This window comes from Artibeus jamaicensis, unplaced genomic scaffold (assembly GCF_021234435.1).
Source record: "Artibeus jamaicensis isolate MK-2021 breed Jamaican fruit bat unplaced genomic scaffold, CSHL_Jam_final contig_332, whole genome shotgun sequence".
NCBI classification, from domain to species: Eukaryota; Metazoa; Chordata; class Mammalia; order Chiroptera; family Phyllostomidae; genus Artibeus; species Artibeus jamaicensis.
In genome coordinates, this window is record NW_026521788.1 from 5707740 (window position 1) to 5734947 (window position 27208).

Consider the following 27208-nt stretch of genomic DNA (forward strand, 5'->3'; position numbering starts at 1 on the left):
TTAAAACCCTAGTATTCTCTCCTTGCCAAGCATATGTTGGTTTTCTTCAGAAGAACTCTTAATTTTGGCACTGCTCATAAAATTGGCTTCAATCTGTTTTTTGGAGAGAAATCTGGTAGAAGTCTCTACTTTCTTCCCTTTACCTATTTAATAAGATTTAATTTTGAGTCAACTAAATACATTTTTTAAAAAACCCTAATCAGCCTTTTAGTACAGAGATAAGCAGTCCCAGAAAAGCACCTGCCAGTTTCTTCAGAATCTGTGCTAACTCTCCTCCCTCAGGAAAGGAGGATATGCCCAAAATGATTTCCTGTCTTACAAGGTCAAACTCTGTCCTTCAACTTTTTATATTGTTTCACAATCTTACATAAACAGTTAAACCATGACCCACAGATTTTAGACGTACTTCTATTTTCTCTAGATTGTAGGAGTCACAAGTGCAATGACCTTTTCTTACTCATCACTGTATCCAGCTCTTAAAAACATTGCCTGACATGTATAATAGTAGGTTTTTAAAATATTGAAGGAATCTTATTTTTAATTCACAATGAATGAATGAATAGTCTTTAAAAGGAATATTTTCTCCATCTTGCCAATGAAAAGGCAATTAGTTTAATAAAGGAGCCATAGACCATGAAAATTTGAAGAGAGTATGTCCTACAAATTACTTGTTTCAATTCACAGTACTTGTTTCTATAAGTTGAATAATTATGGGGGGAGGTGTATGAATGTTTCGAGACATTAAGAACATGTTTTAGCCAAAGAACTCATATACTGAGTTGACCAAAAAGTCCATATGTTTTTTTTTCCATAAAATAAAAGACACATTTTTCATTTTTACTAATAACTTTATTAATTTGGATATTTTAGGTATGTCCATTATTTCCCTCTATGGGCTTCTAGTGGGTAGAGGTCAGGGTGCTGCTAAACATCTTCCAATGCATAAGACAGCCCCACAGCAAAGAATTATTTGGCCAAAATGTCAACAGTAACAAGAAACTTTGCAAACCACTTTTGATGCGTTTGGTCAGTCAAAGCACCTTCTCCATGTACTGAACAAATCATTTCAGTTGCATTTTCACCTTTCTTGAAATAATAAAGCATAATACACTAAAAATGTTGCATATCTTCTTCCGTCTTCAATATTAAAATGGCTGCACAAAAATTCACCAATTTTGATAATTTTAAAAAAATGCATGCTGAAATGACAGCTGTCACGATACAATCTAACAAATTTTGTTTTGTGTAGAGTTAAAAACAACTAAGCACAACTAGAGCCATTGTATGGGAAAAAGAAATGAACTTTTTGGCCAACTCAATACAAGAACAATACCATATTTGTATATCACTTTATACTAAATGCTTTTAGCAGACTAAAACTGTCTTCATTATCGTGACCTGTGAGGCAGATGAAACAGTCCCCTTTTTAGAAGTGAGGAATCTGCAGCATCAATAAAGAACTAGGACTGAACCCAAATCCAAGCATCTGCCAACTACATTACATTGCATATGATTCCATAAGCCATGCATGAAATTTAGTCTATTATTAACTTCTAAGTATATAAAAAACAGAATCAGTTACTACCTAACACAATGAAGTACTCAATCTGTTGCATTTTCCCTTCTACTTCACTTGTGGGTGAGATAAGCAAATTGTAAGAAAATAAACTAAAAACTGAAATTTAATTTTAACATAGAAACAAGTAACTCCTTCCAGCAGGTAATCTACTTACTACATTACCATAAACAGGCTAACCTCAACTTGGTATGTTTCATCTTAAGATCACATCCAGGAACCAGTACACATCAGGGACTGCCTGCCTGTTTAATATTCTTTAACAATTCCTCACAGTCAAAATTAATGACTCCCTAGAAATTCCATTCTTAAGCATATACCTAAGCAAACTGAAAACATGTCCACAAAAAAGTCTGTAAACAGATATTCGCAGTAGCATTACTCACAACAGCCAAAAAGTAGATATAACCCTAATGTCCATCAAATAATGAATGGATAAACAAAATATGGTATATTTATATAATGGAACATTATTCAGCCATAAAAAATGAAATACTGATATATGCTACTAGATGGAGGAACCTTGAAAACCTTATGCTGGGGCAAAGAAGACAGTCACAAAGAACCACACATTATATGAATGCATTTATATGAAATGTCCAGAAAAGGCAAATTCATAGAGAAACAACACAGACTAGTCACTGCCTAGTGCTGACAGAGCTTAGGATAAATGGAAAGGGACTAATGGGCATGGGGTTTCTTTTTCATGTAATGAAAATTTCTAAAATTAAATAGTGATGATGTTTGCACAATTCTGTGAATATACTAAAAACCATTGAATTATACACTTTAAAGGGGTGAACTATTTCTCAATAAAACTGCTTTTAAAAATTAACTTTGGTATGGGATTTTGAGAGTGTGGAAGGATGTATATATGTGGGGTAAGGGAGTATATTGGTATCTCTTTACCTTCCACTCAATTTTGCTGTGAACCTAGAAGTGCTCTAAAAAAGTGCTCTATTTTTTTTTAAGTAATGGCTCTATGGGACTACAAGAGCCCTATTTTTTTTAAGAAAACATTTTTAATAATCACATGTCATAAGCATTATGGGGTCATCTTGTACAAAACTCTAATATTCTATTTTTTTGAATTAGTAAATTCCTTAAAAATTATGTCTACTTTTATCATACCATTATTTCATTCTTTTCTTCCCCCTTTTCCTTTTATTAAATACTCATGCTGTTTTCAAAGTTTTTAATGACCATAAAATTCAACTGTTTTAATTGTTGTTAGATTAATATTATTTAGAAAATCTAACAGCTGTGCCTGGAATCTTCACAATCCAGTTTGGGATTCTGCTTTTATCACCCTAAAAAATGTCCTTGGACCCTTTTTCAGTCAATTTCTACTCCCATGTCCAGATTCAGGCTCCAGTTTCATATGTAAAGTCCTGCCTTTTCTAGATATTTCAAATAAACAGAATCATCCAATACATAATCTTATGTCAACCAGTTAGAATAATGTTTTTGAAGTCATTCATTTTGTTGCACCTAACAGCAGTTAATTCTTTTTTACTGCTGGGTAGTATTCCATTACACAGACTATCATAATGTGTATACACATTTATCAGTTGATGGATATTTGAACTGTTTACAGTTTTAAGCTATCACGAGTAATACTGCTGTAAACATTCCCAGAGAAGTCTGTATAGATATATAAGACTTCCAGTTTCCCCAAATCTCATAAACACTTAGGGCAATCCTTTTTAAAAATTTTAGATAGTCTATATAAAAACACCCAGTCTTTCCTTCTTGCTTCTCCTTTCACATTACCACACTCACGACATTTCTAGATTTTTTTCCCCACACCAAGCAATTCTCTATGATACCACCTACAACTTAACTCAGTTCTGATGCTGGAGATAGAGTCAAATCCCACAGGTTAAGGGCTCAGTCCTCTGAGACTCCCCCTACATCAAGTGCCAATTGCAAGAAGTAGGTCCCCAAGTTACCTACAACTTCTGTCCAATTTGGCTACCAATCAGCAGTTCCACAGCCCCATTCTCGGGATCAATTAATTTGCTAGAGCAGCTCACAGAACTCAAGAAAACACTTATTTACATTTTGCAATTTATTATGAAATATGATAAAGGGTAGAGATAAACATCCAGATGTGAGATACACACAGGGCAAGGCATGTGGGAAGGGCACAGAACTTCCAGCCCCTCCAGGCATCCCAGTCTGTCAGCAAACCAGAGTCTTTCAGCACTGGACACTTTTTGAATTTTTATCGTGGCTTCATTATATAGTCATGATTGCTCATAAACTCCATTCCCAGCCCTCCTCCCTTCTCAAGAGAATAAGGGTGAGGGTGAGGCTAAAAATTCCAAATTTCTGATCATGACTTGTTCCTTCCTGCAACCATCCCTCAACCCGGGGCCATCCAGGAATTATTAATGCACAGTTGCATTATTAGAATGAAAAATACTCTTATCACCCAAGAAACGAAGGTTTCAGGAGGCCTATGTCAGGAATCTGAGGCAGAGATCAATATATATTTCTTCTACTATTTTACAGCCAGTTCAGAAGATATATTAGTGGTATTTCACTGTGGTTTTAATAGCTAATGGTGCTGAGCATATCTTTTCAAGTGCTCGTTTCACAACCATACATCTTTACAACCATACATCTTCACAACCATCACTTTGAACAGTGAACTGTCTGTTCAAATGTTTTGCCCTTTTTTTCAAATGCAGTGTCTACTAGTGAAATGTAACTTGTCTGTATACTGTGGATTAAAATCCTTAATCATATACATGTATGCCTTACAAGTATTTTCTCCAAGTCTATTGCTTGTCTTCTCACTTTTCAAATAGTACCTTTTGAAGCACAAAGATTGTACATTTTGATGAACTCTACTTTATCAATTTTTTTCCATAGACAATGCTTTTGGTGTCGTACCTAAGAAATCTTGGCCTAATCCAAGATCATAAAGATTTACTCATATTTTCTTTTAAGAGCTTCATAATTGTAGCTCATATTTAGGTCATTGGTCCTACATTTTCTTCTAGAAGTTTTCCAATTTTACACTTTACATTTAAATCTATGATCCATTTTTGTATATTGTGTGAAGTAAGGACCTACAGGTCATTTTCTAACATATGAATATCCAATTGTTTCAGCGCCCTTTGTTGAAAAGACTATCCTTTTCACCAATGCATTTACCTTGACATCTTTGTCAACAATTGACATATGAGTTTATTTCTTGACTTTATTCTAGTCCATGGATCAATTTGTCTATAGCTACAGTTTTATAATATGTTTTGAAGTCAGGTATTTGTAAGTTCCTTTTCAAAATTGCTTTAGCTCTTCTAGGTCCTTTGCATTTCTGTATCAATTTTAGAATAAGCTTCTAATCTCTACAGAGACCTACTGGATGGTGATAGAGATTTCACTCAGTCAATATATAATCAATCTGAGTTGTCCAATCCATAATGACTGTATATTTCTGCATTTATTTGGGTCATCTTTAATTTCTCTCTGTGATGTTTTCTAGTTTTCAGTGTAGAGAAATACATTCATTTCAAAACACCAGTAACAAACTTCTTACTTAAGCTTTAAGTCTGGTATCAAATTGTAATTGCAGACCTTGCAAAAGTTAATTGAGAGCCTTTCTGGCACAATTCTAAGTTTGCCACATCTCATTCAAAAATGAAATGAACAATGAACAACAGATGGTAAAGATCTGTTATCTCATAAAGCCTAAGAGTTTAAAACCATTCATAAACTAAGAAGCAAAGAAGTTAATGCCTATCTCAGAAACAAAAGTTACCCTGACTATTTTCCCCCACAAAGGGCATAAGAGAAAACTAAGTAATTGAGTTTTCTTTCCAACTTCCCATTGAACCCAAGAAAATTCTGTAAATTAGTCATAATGACACAAGAAAATTTCCTCTTTCTATATACATACACACATATACATATGTATATGTATATAAAATTAATACTGCAAACACAATCAAATATACCATCTTCAGTCTTTCTGATTCAATATAGCATGACTTTTGTCTCCAAATGTAAATATATAAGCTTTCATGGAAGCATATTTGTCAAATGGGATTTAGATTCTATAAAAGGTTCAATTTATTGAAAGTTTTAAAAAACCCTGAAAGGTATAAATGTTAAAAAAGGCTTTCCAGTGAGAAACTCTTATTTAAAATAAAAATATTTTGCAATTCATACTAGGAGCCACGTACAATAACACAATCTGTAACAGCAAAAGGCAGAAACTACCCAAATGCCCACTGACAAAAGAAGATGTTATAAACTATGGTATTTATTTACTGTATATTGCACATTACTGAATACTATACTACAGTACAAATGAATGAACTGTAGTATATGCAACAACATGATGAACATTATAAATGTAATATTGGGGGGGAATGAGTCCCAGAGGCCTTATCGTTTGAGCACACATACATGCGTATGAAAAACTACTTTTTAAAGAGGCAAAGAGATGATAGACACTAAATCAGAAAAGTAGTTACAGGGGACAGGAATAAATAAAAATGCAAATTATGAATACTGTTCTAGTCCTTGGGTTAAATGGAGGGTTTATATGCTTTATTATTTACATGTCATCTAAATTTTTCTAAGTATAGTTATTATTATCAAAATATTTTTAAATACACAAGCACAATCTATTTTTAAAAATCACCTATTATAAAACATTTTTCAGGAGCTTAACTGGACAGAAGATACATAAAAAATTCTTTAAGTTTTTACCTTTTTTTCTGTTCAACTGCTTTATCCAAGTGCTGAAAAATATTCTGAAACAAGGTACAGCTGGATCGACTATTAATAGTATATCCGTATCCTCTTTTCCAATATTGTTTCAGATCATTTAAATATTCTAATACCTAAAATTAAAAATTTCAAAAATCATTACTATTACACCTTTATTGATGTTATATATTTCCTAATTTACATTTGCCATTTCAAGTATTTAGTAACTGGACCCAAAGATCCACGATATACAGACATGTATGTTGATACACAAATTTCAATTGTGCGAATGTAGAGGATGGCATGCGCAAAGCAAGTCAGTACTCACTGCCAAAAACCCAGCATCCACCCTGGCTGGTGTGGCTCGGCTGGAGTGTTTTCCCGTAAATCAAAAGACTTCAATTCCCAGTCAAAGCACATGCCTAGGTCATAGGGTCAGTCCCCATTTTGGGTGCATACAAGAGGCAACCAACTGATCGATGAATGTTTCTCTCCCTCTCTCTCTCCCCTTCCCTCTCTCTAAAATTAATACGTATGTCCTTGGGTGAGGATTAAAAATTAAACAGACACACACCAAGAACCCAGCATCCATGACAGTTCAGAACAATGGGTTATTAAAAGACATGCGCTCACCTCCCCTTTCTTCTAAAATTACATTAGGAAGGTAGATATCAGATAGAAAATTGGTTGCTTTGCTTTATGTATCAGTTTGGCAAAAATATAAAAAATAAAAGTACACCAAGGACATGGAAAATTGACGCTGGTGAAAAGAATGTACATTTGTGTAGATATTCTAAAGGGCAAATGGGCAAAACCCATAGAAACACACACCTCTAAGGCCCATTTAATTCCATTTCTAATAAAGTAAGATTTTCACAGAGGAACACAAGAGAATGTACAAGAATGTCTTACAGCAGCACTGCTTACAGGAGTAAAAGAAAAATATTACTGAAAATACTTAAATGTCATTAATAGGCATGTGGTTAAATAAACTACAGTATATACATACTATGGAAAACCATTCAGTTATTAAAAATTATATTGTAGATCTATAAGTATTGACACACAGACACCACATAGACTGAAAACACTGATGAATCTCTGTAGAGTGGTCTTGAAATGGAGTGGGTGATTAATGCAGCCTTTATGTAAATGTTAAACTTTTTACTCAAATATCACTTGATCAGACAAACACCAAAACTAGATAACTAAAACCTACAACCCAACAGAAGTAATGAGAAGCCTATGCAGTAGTTATGAGCCGTTCTTCCCAAAAGAGCCCCTAGAAAAACTAAATGTAAGCCGTAAGTTTAAGAACACTTAGAGAGGCAATTAAATCAAGAAGTTGGCACAAAAGTCCAAAGTAAGCATTTTTTAAAAGTTTAAAAAAAAAAAAAAAAGAAAGAAAGAAAGAAAGAAATTTGCCCTGGCTGGTGTAACTCAGTGGATTGAGCATTGGCCTGCAGACCAAAGTGTTGAGGTTTGAGTCCCAGTCAGGGCACATGTTTGGGTTGCAGGTCAGTTCCCAGCAGGGGGTGCATGACAAGCAATCACACATTGTTGTTTCTCTCCTTTTCTCCTTCCCTTCCCCTCTCTCCTTCCCCTTTAAAAATAAATAAAATCTTTTTTTTTAAAGATTTCTTTAAAAAAAATTAAAATAAAAACAAAGTTCTATCAAATCTATTGAAGAAATAAAAATGGTATCAGAAATAAAAAGGTAACTATAACTGGAGATTTTTAAAAAACACATCTACACACTGTTAAAACTTTATGTATCAAAAAGACTTGAAAATGTATATAAATGAAATGGGTGGTTTCTGTAGAAAAATGTAAGTTACCCAAACTGACTACACAAAATAGAGTCAAAGGTCTACCTGAAAGATTCTAAGCATAGTTGGTTTTAACCATGAGTTCTACCAAACCTTCAAAGAAGTTAATTACTAATACTTAAATTATTCCAGAACACAGAAAAAGATGGGGAACTTAATTCATTTTAGGAGGCTAATAGAAGCTTATTACCAAAACTGGACAAAGAAAGCACAAAGAAAAAGTGATGAGAAAATTCAGATCACTGCATTGCAAGACAGCTGGCATCCCACACTCTCAACCACAAAATGCTGACAGTGATTCCTAGTCATTGTAATAAACAAAAACTCCCTGTTACATTTCTAACCTGCAAAGAGAGAAAAAATAGGTCCGGGTCAGTAGTATCACTCACAAATGATAGCCACTGCCATAAACCAACCACACTATAAACACGATTTAATAAATCTGAAATCAATCATAACCAAATAAAATTTAGCAGTATATTAAAAGGATGTGTTGTAATGAAATAATTGATACCAGTCATGCCCTCCTCACATAAATAACCAGAAAATGGAACAAAACAGCCCTAAACTGAAAACCTACATGTCTACAAACAAGATAATGGGTTTAAAAACTGATAATTCATACAATAGAATACTACACAGCAATGAAAGTGAATTGCAGTTATGCACTGCATAATGTTTAACGACATACTACATATGCATCAGTGGCCCCTTAAGGTTATAATGAAAAATTTCTATTGCCTAGTGACATTGTAGTCATTGTAACATCACAGTGCAATGCATTACTCATGTGTTTAAGGTGATGCTAGTGTAAACAAACTTACTGTACTACTAGTCACATAATGTATAGCACATTCAATTATGTATAGCACATAATACCTGACAATAATAATAAATGACTATTCTACTGGTCTGTATATTTAATATATGTTTTATTATTTTAAAGCGTGCTTATAAAAAGTTTGCTATGAAACAGTATGCTGTGTTATGCTGCCAGTAACCTCATACATCTCGTGTTTAAAGGTCTCTGCACCGTTTTTCTTATGTTTTGATTTAATCTGGTGTTGTTTGAAAGTGCAAGAAGAGGCTATATAGACTTGTGGCCTACAAGCAACAGTTTATAGCAAACAGCCTAGGGGTGTAGTTGGTTATAGCATCTACGTTTGTGTGAGTGCACTCAATGATGTTTACACAACACCATAATCACCTAATGACACATTTCTCAGAAATACATTCCCACTATTAAGCAGATGACTGTGAAGTTACATGCAGCAGCATCCTAGATAAAGCTTAAAAACATACACTGAACAAAAACTAGACACAGAAAAATACATACTGTGTATATTGTAAATATAAATTATGTATTACATAAAGTTTAAAATCAAATTGTTTTTTGAAAAAACTAATTAGTAATGTAATAAACCAAACTAATAAAGAAACTGTGAAAGCACAAATGTACAAGTAATAATGAGTAAATAATCTCAGAAACAGGGAAAATATTTTTTTAAAACATGAGAGATAAATTTACCAAACTCTATAAATACTTCTGAAGACCTACATGACATGAATGGCTTTTATTAGGGAATATTAAATATCAAAACTTATCCCAGAAAATCTAGGTATACTCATTACAGTAAAAGATACATACAAAGTTGCAAGAAAAGTATCATACAGAAAAGTAACTAGTTCATGAATCATTTCTTTTGTATTTACCTATCATTAAATCAGCTGCCTCCTTTGTATATTACTATTCCATGTACATTTCTATTATAGCCATCCCATTGTCTTGCAATGGTTCATTTGAGTCTTTTGCTCCTTGTGGCATTCTGTGAAGATAATGCCTAGCTTATGGTAGTATCTTTAGTTCAACCAAGTACCCAGCACAGAGCAAGCACTAAAGCAATATCTGCTGAATGAAGGCATACACAATCCAGCATTTCACAAGGTCTTGGATAGCTAATAATCTCCACAATTCTCAGAATTTCATGTCTGTTCACTTTTACTTAAAAAAATTTTGATAAAGAGTTTCAAACATATAAAAATAGAGGGTAGTATAATGAACCACTGGTGTACTCACCATCCAATTTCAACAATAATTGTCATTTGACCAATCCTGTTTCAGTTATACACCTACCACCATCACTGGATTATTTTGAAAACAAATCCCAGATATCATTTTATTTCATCTGTAAATCCTTCAGAAATATGTAAATCAGAGAACCTTATATTTTTAAATGAAGAATCTAACTTATTTGCTGTTTACATAGAAGAAAAAGGAAACTTGTATTCAATTAATTTAATATACGTGTATTTCAAAATTTCAAGTTATGATCAATCACACAGTTCTTTATTTACGGAGGAAAAAAGGTACCTCCACAATGTGGAAATCTAGCAGTCATCACTTTAATCAAATAACCAAACATTATCATGAATGATGTGACAAACTGACATCATTCCTTCTGATGTGATGCACTGAGAAAGATATATCACTCATATAGTATTCTTTATTCTTTTTTAATCTACTGATTTGAGACAGAGGAAGGGGGAGAGGAAGAGAAGGAGAAAGGGAGGGAAAGAGGAGGGGGAAGAGAGGGAGGGGGAAGAGAGGGAGAGAGGAAGAGGGAGACACAGAGAGAGACAGAGAAAGAGACAGAGGGAAAGACAGAGGGAGAGAGAAGCACTGATTTGTTGTTCCACTTAGTATGCATTCAGTGGTTGATACTTGTATGTGCCCTGAGAATTGAACCCTCAACCTTGGTATAGTGAGACAATGCTGTAACTAACTGAGCTACCTGGCCAGGGCTATAGTATTCTTGTCAAAAATGTTTAAACCCCAGTTTCTGGTCAAGATGAAGAAGCAAGTAAATGTGGTACTTGTATCTTCCCATGACCCCATCAAAATGACAATGAAGCTATAGAACAACCGTCACTGAGAACAACTGCCTGAAGTCTAGATGAATAGAAGTCCTACAACTAAAAATACACAGAAGCAGCCCCAGGGAGACTGGTAAGAGGGGTGGAGACTTGGAACCAGCCTGTCCCATACACACACCATACCCACATGTTACAGTTGAAAATCATAAAGGTATCTTGGCTATGGAGGTTCCCCTGAGGAACAAGCAGTCCCAGGCCCACAGCAGGCTCCCCAGTCCAGTGTTCCAGTGCCAGGAAGGAAGGTCACCATAAGCCCTGGCTGTGAAAACCAGCAGAGATTGTGCCTGAGAGAGACAGAGGACACTGAAGTTCACGTGTTCCTCTTAAAGACTGGCCCACAGACTTACTCAGACTAATTCTAAGTTCCAGCAATAAAACAACAGCTACAAAGGTACCAGGGACACACAGGAGGACGTGACTTGTCTGGCTTCAGGGTGAGGGCTGGAGGGACTGCTCTCTCCCAGATAGAAGTACTGGCAGAAGCCATATTTCTTTGCTGAGCCCTCCCCCTGCTGGACTGGCTGATAAAAGGGATTAAGAAGCACAAATTGGTAGCTACACGGCAGTCATGAGGGTGTAAAGTATAGCATAGGGAATACAGTCAATAATATTGTAGTAACTATGTATGGTGCCAGATGGGGACTAGATTTATCAAGGTGATCACTTTGTAAATTACAGAAGTATCTAATCATGAGGTTGTACAACTGAAACTAATGTAATATTGTATGTCAACTGTAATTGAAAACTTACAAAAATATTTTAAAAAATTAAAACCCCAATCTATCGTAAGTAAAAAAATCAGACACAGAAGCTGTCAAGTCTTCACAAGTAAGGTACCACATGGACAGAGCCACTTAACTTTAAGTTAAATTTTGAAGTTTACTTATTTATTATGGCATACTGAAGGTTTCATATACATATACAGGCAAGGAGTGGCTAAAGTTTCAAAAGTCCATATTCCTGAATGATCCATACATAGAAATCATGTCCTACTTTCACCTACCAGAATTCTATCCAATGCTGCAATCTTTAATACTTAAAATTAGCCCTCTCCTAGCTCACCTCTCTAGCTTCAAACACCCCAGACTGACCAGAATTTGCCTCTCTCAAAGCTACCAGAGGCCTGTCTAGAGTCTCAAAGCTACTTCTCTTTCTAGAGTCTAAAAGTCTACAAAGAAGGCATATGAATGAAGGAAAAAATATGAAATACGCAAAGTGTAGATGAATCACCAGCATATCAGGGTGGAACAGAACTCAATTTATTATGAAAACTGTTATGAAAGAAATAGGTATTTGAAAAAACATTCATGCTCTCTGAGACCTCACATCCTTTAAAAAAGAGAATTTAAATTGTATTAGCTGTATAATGCTTTCCAGTAGTAAAGTCTGATGTTGGGTTAAATAGCTTTTTAACTGAGTAGACCTAGAAAGCAAATCATAATGGAAGAAATTTTTCCAAAATTTTATGAACCCAAACTAATTAGAAGTAGGTGAGCCCTGCATGAAAAAGCAGTCTCTCTTTAGGTGAAAAAAAATATGAGTTAGTGAAAGACAGTTAATGTTCCCTATTCTGCTTATTTTTTGAGAAGCTAGTTCAAGCAACAGCATTAAAAAATTTTGCAAAAAAAGCAAAGAAACTGCAAAATTAATACTTACCCTTGCATCATCTGTGTCAAAAACATCACACCAAGGAGATTTAACACCTTTAATTGCCAGGTCAAATGAACAGGTGAAAAAAGCTACCTGAATTAAATCTGGGGGGGGAAAAAAAGGGAAAATTGGTGGGTTATTATTTCCACATATTTCCAAAGGCTAAAAAGCTGTAAAATGCCATGTACAGTACAGCTGAAGAAAGTGAATAAATTCAGTTTGGAAAGGAGACTATTAGTCAGTTTCTTCCTGGCTATCAAAGAATGAAGACTTATTCTGTACATTCCAAAGGGGAGGAAATAGTACCTTCTGGAGAAACCATGATGAGATATAAATTTCAGCCCAACAATACTAACAAGTTTTCTCTGTGAAACAGTAATTTTTTTTTCTGTTTCACAGAAACAAAAATTTTTTTTTTTAGTACAGAGGTTATAAAAGCATAGAAGGGTGTAAAAGTTAGAAAGGGAAGAAGGGTCAGTGTAAGTGAGGGGTCAGAAGGAAGGTGAAACAAAGGGTCAATGAATGAATCAAACAAAAAAAATCACACACTGAAGAAGGAGAGAGGTTGATGACAACATCTATTTTTCAACCTTGGCTGCCCAATCAGTCAGTGGATTTCAGACTAAATTACCTGGGACTTTTACCTCACTCAACAGCTGATTACATTACTTGTAGGTAGATATACAAGGATTCTGAAGAGAAGTGTAAAGAAACCATGCCTCTCAGGCCAAAGTTTCTCTCTCTCCTTCCCTTCCCCTCTAAAGATAAATAAATAAAATCTTTAAAAAAATAAATAAATAAAGGGAATGAATACTTAGGCTACAAAGATAACCTCTGTTAGCACCGAGTAAACATACTGCTCTTCAGTCAAGGACAAGTGGTGATATTTAATGCTACACAGAGAAAAAAGAAGTCAACTGCAAGGGTTTGACACCAGTGCTTTACTTTTTCTTTAACTTCACTGCCTTTCCTTTCTAAGAAAAATGGGGCAAAAAAAATTGCTCTTACATGTTTTTTGCACTAGTTTTGAGTTTACAGAAATTCCCTCATGCAGTATGTAGTACAAAGAGAATATTTCATTGGGAATATACATAAAAGCCATTAAAAAGTTGCTTATATAAATGAAAAGGTTTATAACCCTAATATTCAATATAATATAGAAGCTTTTAAGTACCATGTATATTTGATGATGAAAGGTCATGGCTTCTCACACTCAAAATTCTAGTTACGAAACTATGAAAGTCAGTGCACATGGTATATTGTTTAATTGGAGGAAAGCTGACTGGAAAAAAATTCATCCCAAACTCTTGATGACCGAGGCTATGAGACCTGAATCTGGCACTAATTACCTCAGACAAGTCATTCTAGGTTTTCTGGGTCTCAATTTTCCCACCTGCCAAGAGGGAGTTTAGACAAATAATCTTTTATGATGGGTTATGGCTCTGATGCATCTATTACGACTGTTCTGACACCTGGTCAGTTTTTGAACCTCAAAAATATTTCATACAAATTAGAGATTTAAACATTAAAACATAAAATGAGTAAAGGAAGACATAGGAAAATACAATAATCTTGGGGTAAGAGATAATTCCTAGGCAAAATACAACACTTAGAAGCCATAATGAAAAGACAAACATGGCTATATAAAAGATGTAAACTTCTGTACGATCAAATGCACCAAAAACAGAAATAAAAGATAAGCCACTGCTTTTTTACAACGCCCCTGAGCAGGGCTTGTGCTTCTCCAACTGGGACTCCGGGCTCTTGGGCTATCGCTCACACTGGTGCAGCTCTACCTACCAGCTGTGGTAGAACCAGGCAGATTCACAGCTCCCAGCAATCTGAGTGCGTATCTCAGGCCAGCCAACCTTGCCCACCCCAGCCATCACTCCTCCATCTGCTCCTTAGAGAGAAGATGAGTGAGTCAAAGTACAAGTCAAGCCAACCCGGGACCTCCAAGCAGGAAAAGTATCGCACGGAGAAGAGATGCCAGAGCAGGCCTCCCAAGCAACCTCTGAAGGAGCCCAGCAAAGTGTAAAAACCTAAGAAACTGTGGGGCTGACCAAAGGGGAGCAAAAACAAGGGCACTGCCAACACCTGGAAAACCAAGACTCCAGGGAGGAAATAAAAGGGCAGACCCAAAAAACTGGAGAAGGAATAAGAGGGCATCTTGCAGGAGTCCTGCAGTGACTATACAGAGGAGCAGTTTCCTTCTGGGATAGGACATTTTTGATCCCACTGCCCCTGCCCACCAGGCCCACAGTTACCATCACCATCCCCACCCAATCCCCTGACCCCTGCCCTGTACCTGCCAGCACCACCACACTATAGAGCACACCAGCCATTGCAGGGCCCCAGTGGCCCAAACGGGGAATAATTTTCCTTTGGTATGGGTTCCCAGCAACCCATTTCACCCACCCAGGTGCATTCACTTGCCTTCCTTGGTCAAAGGTTACTTTAACTGTACCCTGTACCTGCTGCTGCATTCCCTCTCTTGGTGGTGGGGACATTGCTGACTGTGCTCCTGGTTTGCTGGTGGGAACTTTCTTTCCCACTTTTACCTCTGGCTTCCTTTTAGGGGTCCTGAGAGGGCTCCCCTGAACTTTAAGGGACCCAAGCTCTGACTCAAGATGCCCTGACCAACCTGTGTCTCAACAGGAGTGGCTCACACCCACTTTACTTTCTTCCCTGCCTGCCTAGTCCCTGCACTAGGTTGGATAGCCCTCCTTGGGGCAGAGGAGGAAAGCAGAGGGGTATGAGCCTGCTTCCATTTCAGGCCTCAAAATTCCCCTTCCCTCACATGAGGTACTACTAAGAAAAAACTAACCTTGCCCCCCACCGCCACCCACCTTACAACTCTTTACCCCACAAGATTCTGGTTCCATTTTTCCAATGTTCACAAACTACCTCTGGACAGTTGTGTTGTTTTTTGTTCACCATTTCATTCTTAGACATCTATCACTGATGCTGCGACCAGGGCCAAACGTTCATCCCAACTGCCTCCTGTGCTGCCCACACTCCCCTCCAAGATGCTCTCGGGAAGGGGCAGGGGCAAAGAAGGCTGGGAGCCGAGGACCCCGGCCCCCGGGAGAGTGGGGCCTTGCCGCTACGATGCAACAGCAGAATGATCAGGGGGGCTTTGGTGACCACTGAGACTGTGGGGCCACATTTTCCCCCTGTTCTGCAGGGGAGGAGGTAACCATTATTTGTCACAACTCTGGGCCCTCCTCTCATTTCCCATCTGTGGTTACTTGAATTTTAAAAAAAAAGATAAGCAACAAATTAGGAGAAATGTTAGCAAAATACAATAGGCAAAGGATTTATCCTTCATCAAGCAAAATTAAAGGATAAATATTGTAATTAATATATCCATAACACATAAAGGATGCCTATGATCAATAAGAAAACCATAAAAATAATCCAATAGAAAATGGACAAGTATAAAGAGACATTTTTCAAAAGGAATGAAAATTGCTAATAATCATGAAAAGATGTTCATCTTCACAAGTAATCAAAGAAATGCAAATTAAAGCTAGAGAGCATTTTTATTAATCAAATTGGTAAAAGTCAAAATGACTAATATCTACTATTGAATAAAATAAGGGAAAATGAACATTCTTATGACTGATACACATTTTTCTACACTTTCAAAGAACAACTTAGAAGTTTATGTCAAGATGTAAAATATTCATGTTGCTTAACCCAATAATTCCACCTACAGTTATTTAACCTATAAACTCTTAAGTGCAGAAAGCAGACTATTAAGAATGTTCACTGTAGTGTCATCTGAAAGATTCAGAACGTAAGAAAACTTCAGTAGGAAAATGACTTCCTATAAAAAGAACCTGGACTCATCCCTCCCACCATTAAAATTTGATAAGGGGTTAAGTATTTAATATTTAAGTTTTTAATTAGCACTGACCTTGAAATTAAATATACCTATGAAATAACATAGAATTTAAAAGAATGAGACATACATTGATAAGTTTACAGAAAATACAGCATTACCTCTCTATGTAACAAAAAAAACAGGTTTTTAAATAGCTAAAATATTTTTGAGCTGTTACTGTGTGCCAGGTACTATGGTAATGCCTTGCAAATATTAATCTCAACTTCCAGTTAAGATGGCATTGTAGGTAAACATGGCTCACTTCCTTGCAGAGAAAAAATTACAACTAGACTACAAAACAAGTAGCACCCAGAATTATCAGAGAATTGAGCTGTATGAAAGTCTGACAAGCAAGGAACTAAAGAAGCCACATTCATCCAGATGGGTAGAAGGGGCAAAAGATGTGGAGATAGAGAATGAGTGGTCCTATAGCCAAGAGTGGTGACTAAAAATCAGAGGGATACCTTGGGAGTGAGGGATCCCAGCCCCATACCAGACCACCCAGCCCAGGGTCCCAGTCCCAAGATGATAAGTCGCCATAACTTCTGGCTATAAAAACCACTGGCCGCTGGGGTGGCACAAGAAACTATGGGATTTTCAGTAGTCTCCTCTTAAAAGGCCCGCAACAGACTTGAGACTTACCCAGACGCATTCCCTCTGGGCTCTAGCACTGGGGCAGCAGCTGAAAGGGCACCAGTGGCATGCAGGGAAAAACTGAAGTTATTGGCATCAGGACGAATGCCAGGAGACAGCTACCTCCCAGATAAAACTCCAGAGGTTGCACTGTCCCCTCTCTGAGCCCTCCGCCACAAAGAGCCACACAGCAGTGGCACGGGTTGCCCTACCCCGGCAATTACCTAATGCTCCACCCCATCCAACTTATAGCCACACTCTTCTACAACAGGCCATGCTACCGAGACAGGAAGCCAAAGCAGCTCTACCTGATACACAGAAACAAACACAGGGAGCCTACCAAAATGAGAAGACAAAGAATCATGGCCCAAATGAAAGAAAGAACAGAACAAAACTCCAGAAACAGAAAGAACAGAACATAACTCCAGAAAAAGAACTAAACAAAATAGAGATAAGCAACCTATCAGATGCACAGTTCAAAACACTGGTTATTAGGATGCTCAAGGAACTCATTGGGTACTTCAACAGCATAAAATAGACCCAGGCAGAAATGAAGGCTGAATTAAGTGAAATAAAGAAAAATTAACAGGGGACCAACAGTAGGGTGAATGAAGCCAAGAATCAAATCAATAATTTGGTACATAAGGGAGAAAAAAACATTCAATCAGAACAGGAAGAAGAAAAAAGAACTTAAAAAAAAAATGAGATTAGGCTAAGGAGGCTCTGGGACATCTTTAAATGTATCAGTATCCGAATCATAGGAATGCCAAAAAGGAAAAGAGAAAGAGCAAGAAATGAAGACTTATTTGAAAAATAATGAAAGAAAATTTCCCTAACTTGGTGAAAGATATAGACATACAAATCTAGAAAGCAGAGTCCCAAACAAGATGGACACAAAAAATGGACCATACCAAGACACATTATAATTAAAATGTCAAAGGTTAAAGATAAAGAGAGAATCTTAAAAGTAGCAAGAGAAAAGTTACCTACAAAGCAGTTCCCATAAGACCGTCAGCTGATTCTCAAAAAAAATTTGCAGGTAAGAACAGATTGGCAAGACTGTCCAAAGCGATTAAAAGCAAAAACTAACAACCTTGATTACTCTATCCAGCAAAGCTATCATTTAGAATTGAAGGGCAGATAAAGTATTTCCCAGACAAGGTAAAGCTAATGGAGTTCATCATCACCAAGCCATTATTATATGGAATATTAAAGAGACTCACTTTAGAAAAAGGAGATCAAAACTATGATCATTAAAATGGCTACAAATTCACAACTATCAACAAATGAATCTAAAAAACAAACTAAGCAAACAAGCATAACAGAAAGAGAATCACAGATACAGAGGTCACTTGGAGGGTTATCAGAGGGACAGGGAAGGGGGAGAAAGAAGAAAAGGGCACAGGGAATAGGAAGCATAAATGATAGGTACAAAATAGACAGGGACAAGTTAAGAACGGTCTAGGAAATGGAGTAGCCAAAGAACTTATATTCATTTACCCATGGATATAAACTAAAGGGGTGGTATTGCTGGGGGGAATGGGGGGACCTGGGTGGAGGGGGGAAAAGGGGGAAAAAATGGACAACTATAATAACATAATCAATAAAATATATTTAAAAATATAACCCTTGCAATAATGCTTAAGGCATTTATAATTCTTATATCCATTTTACAAAGAAAGAAACTTTGGCAAAGAGATACTAAGGAATTAGCCAAAGATCAGAGTCAGTCAATAGTATTACACAGTCAAAAATTAAATACAAACAGTCCAATTTCAGAACCCATCATTTTAACCACTAGAGTTATATTACCTCCAAAAAGAAGTTGCTCTCAATTATCTCATCATTAAAACACTGAAAATCCTTATTCATTTAGAGACTGAAAATAGTTTTTAAAAAAAACCTTCAACAGTCTAAATGCCCATTAAAAGAATAATGACTAGATATTGGAATAGTTATCAAATTCTGTACATAAATTTATACTATAGTACTAGAATTATACATATTATATCAAAAACACAAAGTTGAATTCAAACCAAATCTTAGACTGGTATCATTGATACCATTCTTAATATTTAAAAATCTGCAAAACAATATCCCATTTATATACAGAAACATAAGCATAAATACAAAAACTTGCATAGAATGATTTAAATGCTCAATTCATGACAATGGCTACCTCTGGGGAGAAAAGGAGATGAATGAGATCCTGCAGAGGGACCAAAAGACCTCGATATATTCAAAACAACTAACTGAAGCATAATGTTAAAATCTGATACAACTAAATTGTGCGCATACCAATGTTCATTATATTAGCTTTTATTATTATTTATAGACTTGAGTTGTTTCCTAATAAAATAAATAATTTTTAAAGCTTACCAGGTGACCCCAGTATATAACCAGTTTGGGGAAAGAAAAAATTCAATTTTAAATGCTGATCTAGTCTAGGTATATTCACTTTTTTAATCCTTTAAAGCATTCAGGCTCTATGAATGACAGATTCCAGTCTACGTTTCTACCTCCTCCCCCACAACATCTCCTACCTCTAGTCTTTTGGAAATTTATTCACAATATAATGAAGTCCACAATCTTTGTATGCACATTTGTGAATACTTGCTCAATGCATTATAAATTTCTAGAAAATAACTTTACTATTTTTTAACTTCCCATTTCTAGGTGACCATATGTCCTGCTTTCTCAGCATAATTATTAATAATGTCCCTTTCACCCTCAAAAGTATCCTAGGTTGCATGATAAACTGGAACCAGTCCATCTCCACTGCAATACCTTATGACAGACACAACCGCTCATTTTCTCAGCATCTCTAGGTTTAAAGCTTCAAAAAAGAAAACAAAAACCTCCACACTACTTTGCCTTTCACATTCCAAAACTTATCTCTTTCAAAACATTAACATGGACTTCTGAACTGCTTCAAAAGCTAAATTTATCTGACCTTCCATGTGTGTCACTTTGAGGAGGTAACACAGAAAAGATAATTTTTGTTTTATAAATAATGCTCAGAATTGAAGCTTTACATACCTCTGTCCTCAAAATAATTCCATAATATAAGAAGAATCCTGTACATTAATTTACAAATCAAAGAATTTGAATCTAAAAAACAGTAAGCATGAGGTGTACAATTTTCTTGACCTAGACCATATTATTTTCTTAGTGTAAAATCAACTGTGGGCCTTTAAAAGGAATAACTTTATGCTTCCATATTTCTTCATTTTCAGAATTCAAAAATTATTTAAGCTATTTCAGAATTCAAATGAAAGATAATGAGCACATTACCTGCATTTAAATTGCTGACTGGCACCTGCAAAGTTGCTGCAACTTTTTTTAAAATGTTCCGCATTTCTGGTCCAGTTTTGAAGGCTTCTACATGATAAAGAGCTGTGTCATTCCTTTCTACTTCAGTTACGAACTTCTCACAATGATCAAAGAATCTCATTAGTTTATCATTAATTTTTGGAGGTCCACATTCCATGTCTGGTAAGGGAAAACATATACATATATATGACATAAGCGACGAGTTCAAATTATTAAAAATTTTGTTTCAAGTGCTAAAAAAAACACTAAAAACCTATTATTCAAGCATACATTATTCAAGAAAGACATAGGGCGAAACTATTCCTCATCTGTAATATTAATTCATGAGAGTATATACCAGAAAAAACTAATGAAACAAAGTATCCAAGATAAAAATGTATTACAGCAATACTATGCAATAAAATTAAGGTAACTGATATGAATGTTTTCTCAAAGAAAGCAAAAAATTATTAGACATAAAAGTTATAAAAACTACAAACTGTGTTATGTAAGTACTGTTTATGTTAGGCACAGAAAACTTGAAAAACAAACTAACACTTAGGAAAATTTCCAAATACAAGAGATAACTCAAAAGACAGGATCTGTTTTTCCTTCTAAGTTAAAGTCTAAATAGAGTATTTTATTTTCTCAATTAACTTTCTCAACCCTGTTTACTTTACAAAACAACCTGCTTGGGACAAAAACTACTGACAACAGCACAAAATACAAAAATACTTTTGTTTTTCATTGTGCTCTGTGCTTCTGATTTGGTTTGTTTTCTAACTGAAGCCCACAAAGAATTTAATAAGTTATATTATTTTCCCCACTTTGGCAACAGATATGTATTGGAAGACCATTCACATTCAAGCTTGAACTACTGAGGTGTCTTTTAAGGTTTTTTTTACAATCATATTCAAAACATACAGATTTCAACTATCATTTCTCCAATAACCTACGAAAAGAACACCAACTATACTATTTCTATATATAAAATGAGAAAATTTAATCTAGTTATATTGTTTTGCTTTAGATGTGTGTGTAGGGAAATATATATGTCTGCATCCGTTTCACCACTTTAATTGCAGACTGCACTACAGTTGTTAAGGAAGTAGTATCTTAATTAGGAAAGTAAGTGCTCTGTCATTTTTTTGTGGCCTCAAAATACAATTTTCCAAGTGGATCTGGATATTTCATCCTTGCTACGATCTAATTACTGCTGCTTCTTAAACAGAAACAAAAGCATTGTTCTGCTTCTGTAAGAATACAAAATCTAATTTTGTGTCCTCCCTCAAAATCCCAGATATACACAAGAGTGAAAACAACTATCTACTGATAATAAATAATGAAGTAGCTAAACAAAGAGGTTTAATCTGAGAATGAAAATGGTGAGGAGTGGGTTATTTTGAACTATTCTGATCCCTGGCTTCATAGTTGGAGGCCAGTGCCAGTACCTACAATGCCACCTTAGAAGGTCCAGTGGCCCTTTTTTGTTATACACTACACAGGGTTGGACAAAAGAGGTTTATAGTTGTGAATATGCAAAACAGTTTATTCTTATATTTTTTATTTATGTATTATTTTTCATACAAACAACTGTAAACCATTTTTGCCTCACTCTGTATATACTGTGCTATACTAACAGATTTGTGGAGAATTTTCACTCATATTAACAGAAAAAGCCTAGCTGTAACTAAAAAGCACAAGCCAGCCAACTGAATTACCCACACATTAATAACATGACACACAATCCATGGAAGAACCCTTGGAGATGGCTGACCTGCTTAAGAAAGGATGTTATTGGAGAAATGATAAACCAGTCTACTTCATTTTTCACTTAGGCTTTGAAACTAAATGATGTCTCATTTCAACTCTGATCTTTAAACCGATCAAGAAAGTATTAACACTTGATCATCTCTATGGCACAAAAATGTTGTTTTTTTAATTCTTATCCTTAAGTTACAGACAAACAGAAACTATATAATGTAATGTTGAGACTAATCAGATTTCCTAGATCCATATACCTAGCTATATAAATTTAGTTTGTTTCTCCACCATCTCATCTATTACATAGGGGAAAATACAATCAGAGAGCTGCTGTAAGGATTTAGTTAAATAAATGTTAAGCATGCCTGGCACATAGCAGGTATTAAGTGTTTGTTATTAGTCTTAACTGTCTATTGAACATTTCCTAAGGGGGAAAAAAAGACATTGTTCCCAGGAAACAGAAGACCTGAGACTCTGGGCCTTACTCTAGTTTACAAGGCATATTCGTGGGTTCAGCTGCCCCACCTTTAAATTAAAGGGCCCCACTAGGCGATGTCTCAAATTCTGCAAAAGAATAATTAATGGAGTAAATTAGTAAAGTGCTGCATGTTACCATGGACAACAACTACAATGAAGGCCACTCATGCAGTATACGCATACATTAGAACAAAACAGAGAAAAAAGCAGAGAAATAAAGAAAATTTGAGAGTAGCTTCCTAGAACAGGAGGTAGGTCTAGAACAAACATCAGAAAATTGAGAAGCGAAAAAAAAAAATCCAAACAGCATCAGACGCAAAGCTTGAGGAAGAAAGTCCTAGACTATTTAAAGTGTGCCCCACTGTAGAACTGGCAGCCAGGGAGGGAGGAAAGCAAGGGTTTGTTGCTTAGAGGGGGCAAGTCAATTTGGGCATAGATGATCCAAAACGGCCCTTGGGTGTCTCTTTTCCTATTGAATGCCCCAACGTCTACTACAATGTCATGCACGTTTAAGGTGCTAAATTCATACCCGAGGAATACGCAAACAAGTGTACGTATGAGGAGAAAGCCCAGACCCTACCAGGGGCTGGGGGTTAGAGAGACCGGGGCTGGGGACAGAGGGTGGTGAGAGGAAGTCCAGGATGGGAGGGGGTGGATTTGGGTGGGGGTGGGAAGAAGACGGAGGCAGGGTTCTGGCCTGGTGGTCACCTGCGACGTCGGGTGGCGGCACCCCGGGGTGATAGTGCTGCCACAGCCCCTTCAGGAAGGCGGCGGCACTCTCCACGCAGCGGTGTTTAGAGCTGGTGACCAGCTGCAGGCGGCCGCAGTTCTCGCGACTGAAAAGGACAGGGAAAAGGGAGGCCAGGCGCAGCGCCAGCCGTCGCATGTCCTCCCGCCCCTTCTCCACCAGCTGCCCGTCCATCCAGTCCGAGTACCACAGCGGCCAGCTGGCCAGCGCGGCGCCGAGATTTCGAGCGCCGGCGGCGTCGGCCCGCTCCTCCCCGCGCCCGCGGGCCTGCAGCAGCCCATGTAGCTGCTGGAGCTTGCGGATCTGTTTGGCCGTTGGGTAGCGGGTGCCGTGGCGGATGAGGGCGATCAGCTGCACCGGAGTGCAGGTCTCCTCCAGCAGCTCCGGGGCCCGCCGCGGCGCTTCGGGGTCCGGTAGCAGCCCAGGGTTGACATCCTCGTAGCGAGTTTTGGTGCCAAAGTAGGGGCTGAGCGCCAAGACGACGGGGTCCTTCGGCTCCAACAGGGAGCTTCGCGAGAACGACGAAAGCAGGGCCACAGCCAGGACCGCTGCAGGTGCGGAGGAAACACTGGCGAAACTGCCGGCGCCGCAGGGCATGGTGTCGCTCAGCCCCCGGAGGCGTCGTTCGGGCTGGACTCGCCGATTTCCGGCTCCGGCAGGCAGGGGGCGGGCGCGGAGGTCGCTTCCGGCCCCGGCCCCGGGATTCGCGGGGAGGAGGGCGCTGCGGCTGGCGGCGGCTGTGGGTGCTGAGTGGAAGCCCCAAGGAGCCGCGTAAACCTGAGTTTCAGATGGAGCCGGCAGAAAACCCGGAGAAGCCTTAGAGACCTGTGGTTTAGGTAGAGCCAGCGCGGGCTGGCCCGGAGCGTGGGCGAGTTTCCTCCTGGTAGGCGCTTCAGGGACTTCGTGGCGACTCCTCCGCTTTTTAAATTTTGTAAGGTGTGAATAAGCCTGGACTAAGTCTTACCCTCCAACGCCACCAAAACGGGACACCTTTTAACAGTTAACTCTTGTATCACCACCTTTACCCGTTTTACTTTGTTTTCCAAAATACAGTCTCTGGACCATCTGGATCAAATCCACCCGAGGTGGTGGAAAACGCAGATCCCTGGTCCCTGCCCCAGCACGCTTTCTGAAGTCCAAGGTGTTTCGTCCGTTTGTGTTTGAAAATAAACTACGCAAGGCAGAGAAGAACCTGGAAAGAGGCACAGTTCTCCAGGAAATTTAATTCCTAAGCCTTTGGCAGTCTCTCGACCCAGACTAGCAAAGCTGGCTTCAGTGAGACTGCACCTCACAAGTATTGTGTTAGTTGTTACTGAAAGGCTTAGAGAGTAAGACATAGTAATCCTGACAGCTTGGACGCATTAGGTCATGGCCCAACAGATTTACTTCGTTATTAAATATGAGTTCATGTGCTACGTGAAGCAAACATTCTATTTATCACCACTCCAAGTCCAAACTCTACGCCTATATAATAACATACTCAAATGAGGAGCTAGGTTTTTCATAAGTTACTGCTCAATCTTTGACACTCCCCCCAAATCATAATTCTGAGCAGTATCTTGGTTTCTCCACTTGAACCCAAGTTAAAGGCCATTTGGAAAAACAATGTAAGTATTAAAGAAGGCATAGAGTGACATTTAAGGACATTTGGATTATGTTTTTGTAACTGTTCCTTTCCTATTAAATTAGGTGCTATTAAAGACACTATTAAATTGCTCTTGGTAAGTTACCTCCATCTTCACTGGTTTTCTCTGTAAGTGCTTCTCTCATCTGGAGAGTTGTACCTCTAAATGTTAACCAGTGAAGAAGCTACCAAGTCTTGGAGCTACCAAGTCTTCCTAAAGACATCATTCCTCTTTAGCAAAGTAATCTTTACAGACCCTAACTACTTACAAATCATATGATATGCATTCTTATACACTAAATTTGCTCCTAGCTTGACTTTATTCTTCCTTTAATCACTCAACTGTTAATTTTATGCTGTTCGTATGCTAATGCAAACCAACTCCAATGATTTCGAAGTTAAGCCCAGATGACTTCAAAATGATTAAATGAAATGATAAAATAAAATTAAGCAATGCATTGATATTTTTTGCTTGGAAAAAGCCAGATATAGTATAAAGAGGACAAAGAGTACATAAGCTTTGGATCCAGACTTCAGGCTCAGCCACACATTAACTGAGTGACTTTAGAAAGTTACCAAGTCCTTATAGTTTTAGTTTCTTTATCTGAAAATTAGGAATATTAGAATCCACATCACAGGTTAGTATTTTATATTTACATGTTGATGTATTTACAACCCATATAATAGGCTGCTGTGAGTGATATTTTTGTTACTAATAATGTTCAACATTTCAATAATTACCATGCTTAGCTCTCTAGAAACTATACAGTATAAACTTACTTTCACATTAAAGTCAATAATGTTCACAGGTAAGACATGCATAAAAGACCATTGCAAACTTTTTAAATAAAAATTTTCATCTCACTTGAAGGTGGGTCTCATTCTTAAAACCGTGGGCACTTTTGAAAAGTTTTAAGAAGGTGACCAGCCCTGCTCATCTTTTCATGTCATGGACACGTCTTAACTTTTTGTCCAGCCTTTAAATTGGCTGCCCTTTGCAACAAGTTCCATCAGTTAATACATAGGAATTTACATGGTATAAAACACAGCTGCTCCTTTCCAAAGACTATGGGTGGATTGCCTTACTTCGTAAGAACTTGTGAGCATGGTAGCAATGTATTTGGCAAAACTACAACTGCACAAAAGATATCCTGGAAAATTAATAATTCAGATTCCTTGAAGAGTTGCCAGGGTGGAACCAAGAGCATTGAGAGAATTTTATTTGAACCAGAAGGGTTGGAGACCTTATCTCCTGAGAGGAGACTGGAAAGGGATCCATATGTGGGTAAATTTGTTAGTCTATCAGGGGAGAATTCATAGATTTCAAGCCTTGTAGCTTATTTCCACAGTGACACATGCACAAATTATCTGAAAAGGTGGGAGAATGAAGGGAATGAGAGCTAAATCTTACAGAATTTGGGAATGGCTTAGATTTTCAATGGAGAAAAATGGGAAAGTAATGGGAAAGGATTTGAGAGAATAGGAAACAAGATAAAAGTTGGATGGTCAACTCTAAGGATCTGAGATTTGGAGCACTTGATTCTGTTGTGTCTATCAGGGTGGAAAAGAAAAAAAGTTGAACTGGTTCTACATTATTTTAATTTGTCTTAAGTAGAATTTCTTTTTTATTCAATTTACTACATAAAAAAATAAGGTAGATTATTTTTGCCAACTTATTCATAGGACTTCTAAAGTAGGCATTCTGTTTTAAGATTGCATGATGTCGTATATAGTATTTTAAGTTATAACAATCTACTATACTTTTTAAGAGGTTATTTAAAAAGATGGTTTTCTGATGAAGAAACAACAAAGGAAAAAGCTAAATTCTGTGGGGAAGTGGGTAGACTGTCTGTGTAAACACAGAAAATATTAAGAATTTGGTTTCTGAAGTTAGACTTTCTAGTGTCTAAATTCCATGCCCATCATTTACTGTCTGTGAGATCTTCAGCAAGTTAAACTCTCTTGCTTCAATTCATTTTCTTCTGTAGGGTGGGGATTACTACCGATGTCATGGGACTATTGAGAGGATTAAATTAGACATTTT

The 27208-nt window shown here is 37.2% G+C and overlaps 1 protein-coding gene across 3 annotated transcripts in view; it reads right to left on the reverse strand.

The window, feature by feature from the left end:
* The window catches only part of MINPP1 (multiple inositol-polyphosphate phosphatase 1), a 36869-nt gene extending 12693 nt beyond the window's left edge, over positions 1–24176 (reverse strand). The window contains exons 1-4 of one of the 3 annotated variants that reach the window (XM_037156615.2): positions 23728–23912; positions 20534–20731; positions 12724–12821; positions 6305–6438 (exon numbers count right to left, since the gene is read on the reverse strand). In XM_037156615.2, the coding sequence (XP_037012510.2) occupies positions 6305–6438; positions 12724–12821; positions 20534–20731; positions 23728–23821 (524 nt within the window). In that variant the 5' untranslated portion in view covers positions 23822–23912. Of the gene's footprint in view, positions 1–6304; positions 6439–12723; positions 12822–20533; positions 20732–23500 lie in introns of all 3 variants that reach the window. The other 2 variants (XM_037156613.2, XM_037156616.2) reach the window with 2 other exon arrangements.
* Between the last annotated feature and the right edge of the window lie 3032 nt (positions 24177–27208).